Source organism: Labrus mixtus, chromosome 19 (assembly GCF_963584025.1).
Source record: "Labrus mixtus chromosome 19, fLabMix1.1, whole genome shotgun sequence".
NCBI lineage: Eukaryota > Metazoa > Chordata > Actinopteri > Labriformes > Labridae > Labrus > Labrus mixtus.
Window position 1 is genome coordinate 1830874 of NC_083630.1, and position 13062 is coordinate 1843935.

Sequence of the window (13062 nt, forward strand, 5' to 3'; positions counted from 1 at the left end):
TGTGGAAACAAAAAATTCAAAAATTGAAAATGGTATTGATAAAAACTTTGCATAATTGTAACTAATAACTATCTGTGAACATCCTGTCCAAATTTGGTGAAATTCTGATTCTGATTCCAGATACATGTGATAAGGCTAGAGCTGTCCCTTTTGGAGAAGCCCTAATTTGACCTATTTTCGTTTTTTGGTAAGATGCATAAAACATCCAAAAAAAGTTATTTTGCAGTAAAATATTTTTATACAACTATCCGTTTCATAAACTAGACATGTTCAAGTTATGAAAAAATATGGTCGTGCTTTGTTCTACCTCGGGTAGGGGTCTCTCAACTTTTAGGGGCCCAAGTTCCTCTACTAATGTTCATAAGTGTACCTGGTACTTGAACACCCGAGGACAAAGATCGATGATCGACTTTGTAGTTGTTTCGTCAGATCTGCGTCCGTATGTTTTGGACACTCGGGTAAAGAGAGGAGCAGAGCTGTCAGCTGATCACCACCTGGTGGTGAGTTGGATTAGATGGCGGGGAAGGCTGCCGGACAGACCTGGTAAACCCAAACGTGTAGTGCAGGTGAACTGGGAACGTCTGGCAGAGGACCCTGTCTGTGGGTTCTTCAACTCTCACCTCCGGAAGAACTTCTCCCTCATCCCGGGGGAGGTTGGGGACCGAGAAGTCCGAGTGGTCCATGTTCAAAGTCTCCATTGTAGAAGCTGCAACTAGGAGCTGCGGCCAGAAGACCATCAGTGCCTGTCATGGCGGAAACCTTAGAACCCGCTGGTGGACACCAGTGGTGAAGGAAGCCGTCAGGCTGAAGAACGAGGCCTTTCGGGCTTGGTTAGCCCAGGGGTCTCTGGAAGCAGCTGACAGGTATCGGGTGGCTCGGAGGGCTGTGGCTTCAGTGGTTGTGGAAGCAAAAACCCGGGTGTGGGAGGAGTTCAGGGAGACCTTGGAGGACTTTCGGTTGGCCTGAAGGAGGTTCTGGCAAACCGTCCGATGGCTCAGGAAGGGAATGTACCGAATGCTTGAGGTGACTTGAAGTGAGCGAGTGAGAGACTGAGCGCTCTCTCTGTCTCAGGTTCCAGAAAACAGACAAAACATAATTTTAAAGCATGAACTGTATAGAACATTTTCACACCGTCTCTACCCCAGTACCAACTATCTGACCACTCAGGCCTTCCAGGCTTACTTACATTGTTTTGTGAGGTGGATTTATCTTAAAAACATTTGTTTGGGTGACTAACTCTCTTTCAGAAGGATGCTACATGTAGCATGTATCCATGTGTTAGCTCTGAGCTCTGACTCAGCCAGTGATGAGACAGGAGGATTAAATGCACATAACTTTACCGTGCTTCAATTGTAACCGAACAGCTATGATTGCCTTAATTGTCACTTAATAAATCTTACTTGACCAATAGGTTTTCATCAATGACTCCACTGGTAAAAAGTGCAGGGGATGAAAATACGGTGAAAGTGTGGGTGTCGCAACACCCACGGGTGAGACGCGCCTGTGCATGTGTGAAAACAGCCAGAGACTACCTGTCCTGTTACCCACAATGCCCTGGTGCATTGTACATCAGGAGTGGGGGGTCACGAGTCACAATCTCACAGGAAGAAGCATAGGAAGTGTGTGTGTACAGTACTGCTGACCTCATATCACGTCCAAGTACAATGCAGTGTTTTTTTTCACCTTAGCCTGCTGCCTCCCTCTTTACAATAAACACACACACACACACACACACACACACACACACACACACACACACACACACACGAGCTGTGAAAGTCAGAGTCGGGCCGGCTCCTCTCCAGCTACCAGACCGACTTCCATATAATGGTCCACATCGGGACCGGAACCGGCGACCCTCCAGTTCTCAACCGGCGTCCCTACGGACTGAGCTACTGCCACCCTGATATATAACTGATATATTGTATGCGCCTGTGTTTGCTGATGTTAAAAGTCTTCTCTCTCTCTCTCTCTCTCTGAGCTCAGACTGATGATTCAAATCAGCTGTTTTACTCTGAGGATGTTTCATGTCGTCTCTGAGAGGAATATGAAAGCATGCTCTGCCCCCCTCAGACTGCAGAGAGAACTGCAGGGTCCCACATGGAGGACTGAGACCTCACATAACACCATGACCCTCTTTAAGTCTTCACTGATTCTCTCTGAAGCTCTGAACTCTGAATCATCAGAAACCAGATTCTGCTGATCAAACAGAACACTGCACGCAGAGCGTCTCTGAACAAACACTCTTTAAAGACTTTTCTGTGATTATGAAAATAGAACTTTAATCACACAAAGTCTTTGAACTGAAGAGATTCTGTGGTCTTCATGTACCAGTCTGAGGGAGAACTCAGAGCTGGTTTATATGTTTAGTCTTTAGTTAGTCCATGAAGATGGAACTGTTTGACCTGAGAGTGAAACCTCCTCAAACAAAAAGTCAAAATCATAAAACACCTCCAAGGATTTTCAACAATCATTTCTTAAATGGTTAATCTGCTGAACTTGTGACCAATCATTTGCTTCGTTCAGAAATCAGCCTGAAACCGACTTCGACATCGTTATTGAAGGTTTTGTTTTGTCAGCTGGTCACTGAAAGTCTCGTCGTCTTTGAGCTCCAATTTCGGTCTCCTCCAACTCTGCCCTCATTAAAAGTTGTTCAACTGTAAACGTTGCAAACATATAAAGAATATGACATCACCTTTTTACCCATAACACACCAGTTTAAAGGACAAACGGACAAACAGGAAACTCTCTGGTTAAATAATAAAAACTACAACAAATCCCAACGTTCTGTTTGTGACGGCCTCAATCCTTCTCTTACACTCCGGACAGCATCATCACTTTAAAAAGTGTGGATCATTCAGAGATTGTTTAAAAGGCTCTTTAGTGTAGAAGTGTAGTTATAGTAATATCTCAGGCTATCAGATTGTTCCTGGGGCAATAAATCATGGAGACGGCCCTGTGATGATGTGGATCCATCAAGAATGTTTCATATTTAGTGAAATTTAAAGTTTAGGCCCTCTGTATGACTCTGCAGTTCAGTCATTGATCCAGCTGAGTTCTTCAAATACTTTCTCCCAGTCCCTCTCGGCTCTGCAGGGAGACCCCTCACACCTGGACTCCGGGTCTGTATTGCATGTTAAAGAGGTAATAATGTCTCTATGATTACCCCGCAAAGTGGTCTCTCTCTCCGTCAGAACGCTTCACATGTTCAGACCTCCAGCTGGGAGACGCTCTGAGTTACAGTGATTACAGCGCTGAGTCATATGTCAGAGGAGGATCAGACTCCTACACTCAGTGATTAAGTCACCTCCTGTCTGTGTGCCTCTGTGTGTGTGTGTGTGTGTGTGTGTGTGTGTGTGTGTGTGTGTGTGTGTGTGTGTGTGTGTGTGTGTGTGTGTGTGTGTGCGTGTGTGTGTGTGTGTCTGTGAGAGAGAAGAGGTCACACGTCAGGATTCAGACCTATTTGTTAAATTACTTAAAAATACTCAACATTAATCCACCATAAATTCTAAACAACATGGGCAAAGTCAAGTGCAGAGAAAAAACTTCCTTTAAGAGGCAGAAACCTGGATCAGAACCAGACTCACGTTCATTGTCCCATTGACATTTTAACATGGGACTCTATGGGGACCGACTCACTGCAGGAGACAGACTCTAGTGGACACTGGAGGAACTGCAGCTGTAAAGTTGGACATTTTAACATGGAGCTCTATGGGGACTGACTCACTGCAGGAGACAGACTCTAGTGGACTTTCTTTTAAAGATCTGCATTGGCGTCATTCTTCAACACTGGAGGTTGCTGCTTGGTTGTACATATTGTACAATATGTAACCAACAGCGCAGCCACACATTATAACTGTATTTGATTTCTCTCTGAGCTAAACTCTGCGTTACAATGATTCTCTTTCTCATGTAATTTTAAAATCTACTCCAAATGAGTTCAGTGGAGAATATCTTTCTCTTTTCTCTGAGTGGACAGTGATCCCCCCCCCCCCCCCCGCCGGCTTCATTGACCTTTCTCCCAGCATCACTACACGGAGGACAGTCAGCCTGCCACCTCCTCTCTTCATCTTCTCCTTTCTTCTAGCCTGATGAGTCAAAAACCCTCCAATTCACTCAGAGATAGATTACAGGAAGCCCACGGCTGAGTCAGGCCGTTTGCATCACCGTGACATTTTGATGGTCGCTTCCCGGCGTGAAACTTTACAGCAGGATATGGGCGGAGTAAGCACAGATGGTGGTGTTATTTCATTCTTCAAGACAAGTGAACGTTTGAGAGTCTCAGTGAGATCAGGGCTGAATGGAAGCAGGAAGATGATGAAATCAGCGTTATGTTTTTATTATTTTGAGTCACTGCTGTGAACCTTCAGACTGGCTCCTCTCTACACACGCTTTGCCCTGATGGATATATGAAACTTTCTGCTTTAACATGTCCAATAAGTCATTGCAGATGTACCAGATGTAACATGAAGATATTGTGATGCATCAATAATTGTAATCCAGTGAAGAACAGAGAGGGACCTTCAGGAGGGTCAGTCCTGTCCTGGACTCCATCATGGACGACCCCTCTCGGCCTCTGCATGACATCATGGAGGTCAAGAGCATGTCGGACTCTCAATGCGCCATTTTTGCTGTCATTTCCACAGTGTGTAGGAGTCTTCCTCCTCTATGTTTACTAAAAACCAGTAATATCCCAACACTGGGTGCGTCTGCTTCTATTTGTGATGGTGTGATATCAAAACAAAGTTATTTGTCATGATTTTAAATAATATAATAGTTGTAATGTGACAACTATAAATGAAACAGCCTTTAAACTATGTTGCAGTTTAAGTCAAACTGTACCTTTGAATTAAATTGTGAAATATTGATATTGTTTTGGTGTAAATATTGATTTTATCATCTTAATAGTTTCCTCTGTTTTTCAGAGTTAAGAGTAAAACATGACGTCAGTTCATCCCCTTTACTCCCTTTACAGTTCTGACTTTGAAATGCAAACAAAAGCTGTAGATTTTTACAGGTCCTCTTCCTTCATTGAGGCCCAGGGTAGGAGTCAGTCCTACTTCTCGCCCTTTACTACTCCTTTGACCATGAGTCATCTGTACAAACTGAAGTGTGTTTAATCACAGCTCCACTGTAACAGTAATCAATGACTCACCACAGCTCCTTTAAGGTACAATATCATTCAAATCCACACAATGTTATGATGTTATGCTGTGTGTCCCGTGTACAGAGGGTGTAGTCCCTGTCACAGTGGCCTAGGGTTAGAATCCGATATCTGCTGTTTGCTGCACGTCTCCCCTCCCCCCTCTCTCCTCCAACACTTCCCGTCTGCCTTCAGCTGTCCTCTCTAATGAAGGCAAAATGCCCAAAAGAAAAAAAGAAAAAGAAAACAAAATCATATTTCATGTTTTTTTATTTTTATAATAACTTTTCTTACTTTTATGCGTGTCTTCATCATACTCGGGCCTCCAAAAACATCAGCAGCTTAATGTCCATTCTAACTGCAACGGTTGATTCAGTCTGTGTTTTCTGCACATGTATTCTGTCCTCAGTGTCTCAGCCAGCTTTAGTGCTCACCTGTAAGCCTCTTGGGGTCTTATATGAGATAGTGATGGGCTTACATGTCACAGCCCATGGAGGGGAGTGGGGCTTTTCTCTCTGGAGATTATTAGTGGTGCTAAAAGCAGGAAGACCACAGAGACCCATCAGACCCTCAGGAGTCTCTACACAGTGACCTGCAGACAGAGAGGCGGATATACCTGTCAGTTTCTCGACATGTTTGGAAAGTTTAAGGGGCTCTTCAGTGGCCCGCAGGTGCCGCAAGCTTCAGGGACCACCAGAGCGGTACCTAACCCAGCTCAAACACAGACTGCAGCTCCAGCACCAGATGCAGCTCCGGCCAAGGTAGGACTTGATTGTCTGTAGGAAACAACATGCTGTTAATTCAATCAATTTATGAATCAGTTAAAGGTGTATAGCATCGAACACAAGAAAGTTATCTCAGCAAACTTTACGTAACTCTAACACAAAGAACAGACATCTGCTGAGACTGGATGGGAGTTTATGTTTATCCTTCAGAAACATAACAACAAGCTAATCCAAGCCTGAGCAAGCCCTAACTATAAGCTTAATCAAAATTCAACTTTATATCCTAATCCTAAAAGTACGGAGTGTGTCTTCCTCCCGAACCCTAACTGGTAGATGATTACAAAGAAGAGGGTCCTGATAACTGAAGGCTCTACCTCCCATAGTACATTTAGAGACTGTACCACGAGCAGGTCTGATAACTGAAGGCTCTACCTCCCATAGTACATTTAGAGACCGTAGGTACCACGAGCAGGCCTGATAACTGAAGGCTCTACCTCCCATAGTACATTTAGAGACCGTAGGTACCACGAGCAGGCCTGATAACTGAAGGCTCTACCTCCCATAGTACATTTAGATACTGTAGGTGCCACGAGCAGGCCTGATAACTGAAGGCTCTACCTCCCATAATACATTTAGAGACTGTAGGTACCACAAGCAGGCCTGATAACTGAAGCCTCTACCTCTCATAGAACATTTAGAGACTGTAGGTACCACGAGCAGGCCTGATAACCGAAGGCTCTACCTCCCATAGTACATTTAGAGACTGTATCACGAGCAGGTCTGATAACTGAAGGCTCTACCTCCCATTGTACATTTAGAGACCGTACGTACCACGAGCAGGTCTGATAACTGAAGGCTCTACCTCCCATAGTACATTTAGAGACCGTAGGTACCACGAGTAGGCCTGATAACTGAAGACTCTACCTCCCATGGTACATTTAGAGACCGTAGCTACCACGAGCAGGCCTGATAACTGAAGGCTCTACCTCCCATGGTACATTTAGAGACCGTAGGTACCACGAGCAGGTCTGATAACTGAAGGCTCTACCTCCCATTGTACATTTAGAGACCGTAGGTACCACGAGCAGGCCTGATAACTGAAGGCTCTACCTCCCATAGTACATTTAGATACCGTAGGTGCCACGAGCAGGCCTGATAACTGAAGGCTCTACCTCCCATAATACATTTAGAGACTGTAGGTACCACAAGCAGGCCTGATAACTGAAGGCTCTACCTCTCATAGAACATTTAGAGACAGTAGGTACCACGAGCAGGCCTGATAACTGAAGGCTCTACCTCCCATAGTACATTTAGAGACTGTATCACGAGCAGGTCTGATAACTGAAGGCTCTACCTCCCATTGTACATTTAGAGACCGTACGTACCACGAGCAGGCCTGATAACTGAAGGCTCTACCTCCCATAGTACATTTAGAGACTGTATCACGAGCAGGTCTGATAACTGAAGGCTCTACCTCCCATGGTACATTTAGAGACCGTAGCTACCACGAGCAGGCCTGATAACTGAAGGCTCTACCTCCCATAGTACATTTAGAGACTGTATCACGAGCAGGTCTGATAACTGAAGGCTCTACCTCCCATTGTACATTTAGAGACCGTACGTACCACGAGCAGGCCTGATAACTGAAGGCTCTACCTCCCATAGTACATTTAGAGACTGTATCACGAGCAGGTCTGATAACTGAAGGCTCTACCTCCCATGGTACATTTAGAGACCGTAGCTACCACGAGCAGGCCTGATAACTGAAGGCTCTACCTCCCATAGTACATTTAGAGACTGTATCACGAGCAGGTCTGATAACTGAAGGCTCTACCTCCCATAGTACATTTAGAGACTGTAGGTACCAAGAGCAGTGCTGATAACTGAAGGCTCTACCTCCCATAGTACATTTAGAGACAGTAGGGCTACTTTAAATGACTGTGGTACATGGCCTGCCAGTAAATACATATTGATCACATCTAATGTACAGCTGCTAACTGAGGGAAAGACTTCCTTAAAACAGTCAGGTATCATGTTTATTGCTGTTTGCAAGGTCGATGTGTTAAATGATAAGTACGTACAGATAGGGTGGGATGTTCCAACATATGTTTCATTATGATGCAAACTTTTGATTAAGGAAAGCGGTTCTAGGATTCATATATCTATAAGACTATCTTGCCTTACAAGAGGAGATTCTTCTATTACAGTAAATGCTGTATCCTGTTCAGTTAATGCATGGAAAATGTCCCTGATAATTTTCAGTCTTGCTCTCACTGTTTGTTTGATGCCAGCAGCAGCAGCAGAATCAGCCAAGACTTTAAAAAGTGTGACAACAAAAACTAAATATTGCACGAAGCCTGTATAGTAGAGGAACAAACCCCCCAAAAAGGCTTTAGTTTTCGAGATACCCCTATCCGAGGTAGAACAAAGCATGACCATATTTTTTCATAACTTGAACATGTTGTTGGGGTTGTATCAAGTCAACTTTGGTTATATTCTTTAATAATTATTTCTAATTATTAATAATATAAATAAAATATCATCAAACTATGTTTAATCTCGTTTTGGGGCACCACCCTGTACTCAGGGAAATATAACCAAAATATCACTCAAATCACTCTCAAATTAGTTTTTTAATTACTAATATTATTAATAATTAATAACTATATTTAATAAATTGAAGGCGTGAAATCCGTACACAAAGCCTTCGCACCCAGCTTATATCACAATATAAATACACCAGTAATCACAAACAACTGCTCTCTTAAATTATAACAGAATTTATTTAAACAAAGCAACATCAATCCAAAATCAATGAACTTAATCAAACAAATAACTATCATAAACTAATCTAAGCAAACAAACATTATCAGGCAAACCTTGTGAATGAGGTGTAAATGTGTGTGTGTGTGTGTGTGTGTGTGTGTGTGTGTGTGTGTGTGTGTGTGTGTAGAGGAGAGAGAGAGAGAGAGAGAGAAAACAAGATGGTGGAGAGAGACAATGCACCATGTGACTTCGTCACATGTGGACAAAATGGTGGACAACAAAGGAAGCCGTGTGGCTGCCTTTTGAAATAGTTTTGAGCTCTCTGAGCTGAGTTCAGTAACTGTTACTTAAACACCAGAAAGCCAGTGGCCGGACTTTGATTCAACGGCGGGTACACTGGTCTTTCTGATTGTGAAAGCCGTTGACTGAAGGTAAACTAGCATAGCATTACATACATAGGTGAACACAGCAGTTCATCACAATAAAAAAAATGCAGCAGCTTACAACAGATAATAAACAGAATGTAACGTCTCGTCAACAATGATGCATAATTATCAGTGGTTATAAAAGAAACATAACTATTTCTGAAACTATTTCTGCCCAGACCAAAGCTCTTACTTGGGGTAACTCCTGGTGATCGTTGCAAAGCTGGTTAGATCGTCACTCTGTTGAATGTTAAATCATCAGATTCAGGCAGGGTTCCTTCGTGGCAGATGTAGGAGGAGGGTAGCGGGATGTGCTGCTCTATAGGGTCTTCTGGTTACAGGAGCCGAGTTCTTTATGTGTCCTTGTGGATTCAGGGATCAGTGGGCTTCCTTCAGCGCTCCTGTCCAGTTGCGTTCAATGACGTCTTACGAAAAATCAAAGGAAAGAAACTCTTCTTTTTGCTCGAACCTGATAGCATCTGATTGCGCCCAAAACTCCTAAAAATATGCCATGGAAGTAGTCAGCTGAATCCTCTGATGCTTGAATTCAGCATGTGAAGAGCTACCTATACTGAGCTAGGAGATCAGCTCTGAAGTTTAACATATGTAAGTCAAGAGGAGGAAAGGCTTTGTCTCGAATGCTGGAGTCCATCTTGTTGGAGAGGGTATCCTCTGGTGTCGGCAGACCACACTTGAAGAGAAGGAAGCAATGCCTGGTGATTGCTTTTAAAGACTGGAGCTGCCTGTGGGTTTACCTCAGGTTCCGGTCCCCCCTTTACGTCACACGTAGGTGTGAAGTACCGCAGGGGATTCTGGGATAAAGAATCCTTTTAGGCCTCAGTAAACAACTCAAAGGCACAGACTGTCCTAAGCCTGCATGGCCCAACAATGTCTAGTTTATGAAACGGATAGTTGTATAAAAATATTTTACTGCAAAATAACTTTTTTTGGATGTTTTATGCATCTTAACAAAAAATGAAAATAGGTCAAATTAGGGCTTCTCCAAAAAGGACAGCTCTAGCCTTATCACATGTATCTCTGGGAATCAGAATCAGAATTTCACCAAATTTGGACAGGATGTTCACAGATAGTTATTAGTTACAATTATGCAAAGTTTTTATCAATACCATTTTCAATTTTTTTTATTTTTCACACTAAAACACACGTAGTTTAGGCGGAAATTGAAAATTGAAACAAAAATTCAAAACGTATGTATATCAAAGTCTGTCATTTTTTAAGTAAGGACACCAAACATTAAAATATGTCATTTTTTATCTTCTTTAGACTGTTATCTCAACATAAAAGCAAGTTATTTGACTTTTCACTTGACCCTATGGTGTCACCAGCCCCTAACAGGAAACTAGTGCAGCCAGAATTTCCGGGCAACATGGTACAATGGGGCTCTATGGATGTGTATGTGGGAGGAGGTGGCCACAAACAATAGATTAAGACTGAACAACAAGACACAATATAATTGTATTCTGTAATATATATACAATTAAACATTTTATAGTTATTCCTAATACATTTTGTCTCATATTTTCTATCTTACATATGATTTATATGAGGACACTCAGAGTCAACCCGCTGCTTTCAACAATATTGTCACCTATGACATTGTTTCTATTTCATTCTAAAAAATTAAAGCATTGTCTTGACATCAGTTGTGAAATATTAATGAACTAAAAAACAGTATTGATATATAGAACCTTGAGTTCTTAGAAATTAAATATACTTCATATAGTCTATTTGTATATCGGCTATACAGCCTGTTGTAGTTTTTTACATGTATTTCAGTCATATAAAGATGGTGTGTAGTCACCATATCTCCTGCTTTTAAGAAGAACCCTAGTTACTCCAGAGGATACACTGGATGAAGGGATAGTTTTTATAATACCCTAAGTATGATAAAGTGTTAAAAAATGCTACAATAGCTATTTTTGTTGACAGATTTATCAGGCAACCAATGGAGCTGGAATACAAAACAATTCTTATGATGGCGTAAATGTGTGTAAGGTAAATTAGGATAACAATCATGCAAACATGTTTATAAGAAACTTCTTTATACACTTCATTACCTCATTATATATAATGACATTTGATTTTAAATGCTAATTACAAAGGATGATTTCCACTTAAGACAATATGGCTGTGAACCTGAGAGCTTAACACCGTACAACTAAAAGCCTTTGTGTCACACTAAACATCCCCTGGAGACAAAGTTTGACCTCTTATCTCTTTGCTGATCTTGTCCTGTGCTTGTGTAAGTTGTTTTTACTGATGAAAAATCTCCTTCTGCCAAGTTTGAACCGTCAAATATATCCCTAACTCTGAATCTTAAAGCAGTAACGAATGAGAATAACTTCACAGAAGAAAATATATTCTATCTTAAGGTCTTGTTTGCTTTTGTAAACCATTTCACGATATCAGTATAAGTTTGAGTGAGCTCCATAACCAACCAAAACAATCCTCCCAGGAGCTTTAAGAAAACACCTGCTGCAGAAAATAACCATCAACAAGGTCAACCAACCAAACAAAGATAACACAACCAAATCAGGACAACATAACCAAATCAAGACACCATAACTAAATCAAGACACCACAACCATATCAAGACACCACAACCAAAGACAACACAAGCAAATCAAGACAACATAACCAAATCAAGACAACATAACCAAATCAAGACACCACAACCAATCAAAGACAACACAACCAAAGACCACACAACCAAATCAAGGCACCACAACCAAAGACAACACAACCAAATCAAGACAACACAACCAAAGACAACACAACCAAAGACAACACAACCAAATCAAGACACCATAACTAAATCAAGACACCACAACCAAATCAAAACACCACAATCAAAGACAACACAACCAAAGACCACACAACCAAATCAAGGCACCACAACCAAAGACAACACAACCAAATCAAGACAACACAACCAAAGACAACACAACCAAAGACAACACAACCAAATCAAGACACCATAACTAAATCAAGACACCACAACCAAATCAAAACACCACAATCAAAGACAACACAACCAAAGACCACACAACCAAATCAAGGCACCACAACCAAAGACAACACAACCAAATCAAGACACCATAACTAAATCAAGACACCACAACCAAATCAAAACACCACAATCAAAGACAACACAACCAAAGACCACACAACCAAATCAAGGCACCGCAACCAAAGACAACACAACCAAATCAAGACAACACAACCAAAGACAACACAACCAAATCAGGACAACATAACCAAATCAAGACACCATAACTAAATCAAGACACCACAACCAAATCAAGACACCACAACCAAAGACACCACAAGCAAATCAAGACAACATAACCAAATCAAGACAACATAACCAAATCAAGACACCACAACCAATCAAAGACAACACAACCAAAGACCACACAACCAAATCAAGGCACCACAACCAAAGACAACACAACCAAATCAAGACAACACAACCAAAGACAACACAACCAAAGACAACACAACCAAATCAAGACACCATAACTAAATCAAGACACCACAACCAAATCAAAACACCACAATCAAAGACACAACCAAAGACAACACAACCAAATCAAGGCACCACAACCAAAGACAACACAACCAAATCAAGACACCATAACTAAATCAAGACACCACAACCAAATCAAAACACCACAATCAAAGACAACACAACCAAAGACCACACAACCAAATCAAGGCACCACAACCAAAGACAACACAACCAAAGACAACACAACCAAAGACAACACAATCAAATCAAGACAACACAACCAAATCAAGACAACATAACCAAAGACAACACAACCAAAGACAACACAACCAAATCAAGACACCACAACCAAAGACAACACAACCACAGACAACACAACCAAATCAAGACACCACAACCAAAGACAACACAACCAAATCAAGACACCACAACCAAAGACAACACAACCAAATCAAGACAACACTACCAAAG

General features: G+C 41.9%; 1 protein-coding gene across 2 annotated transcripts in view; it reads left to right on the forward strand.

The window, feature by feature from the left end:
- The first annotated feature begins 5632 nt into the window (after positions 1-5632).
- Positions 5633-13062, forward strand: part of LOC132994650 (cyclic nucleotide-gated cation channel beta-3) — a 30355-nt gene continuing 22925 nt past the window's right edge. For both annotated transcript variants that reach the window (XM_061065139.1, XM_061065141.1), the window contains exon 1: positions 5633-5904. In XM_061065139.1, the coding sequence (XP_060921122.1) occupies positions 5776-5904 (129 nt within the window). In that variant the 5' untranslated portion in view covers positions 5633-5775. The remainder of the gene's footprint in view (positions 5905-13062) is intronic.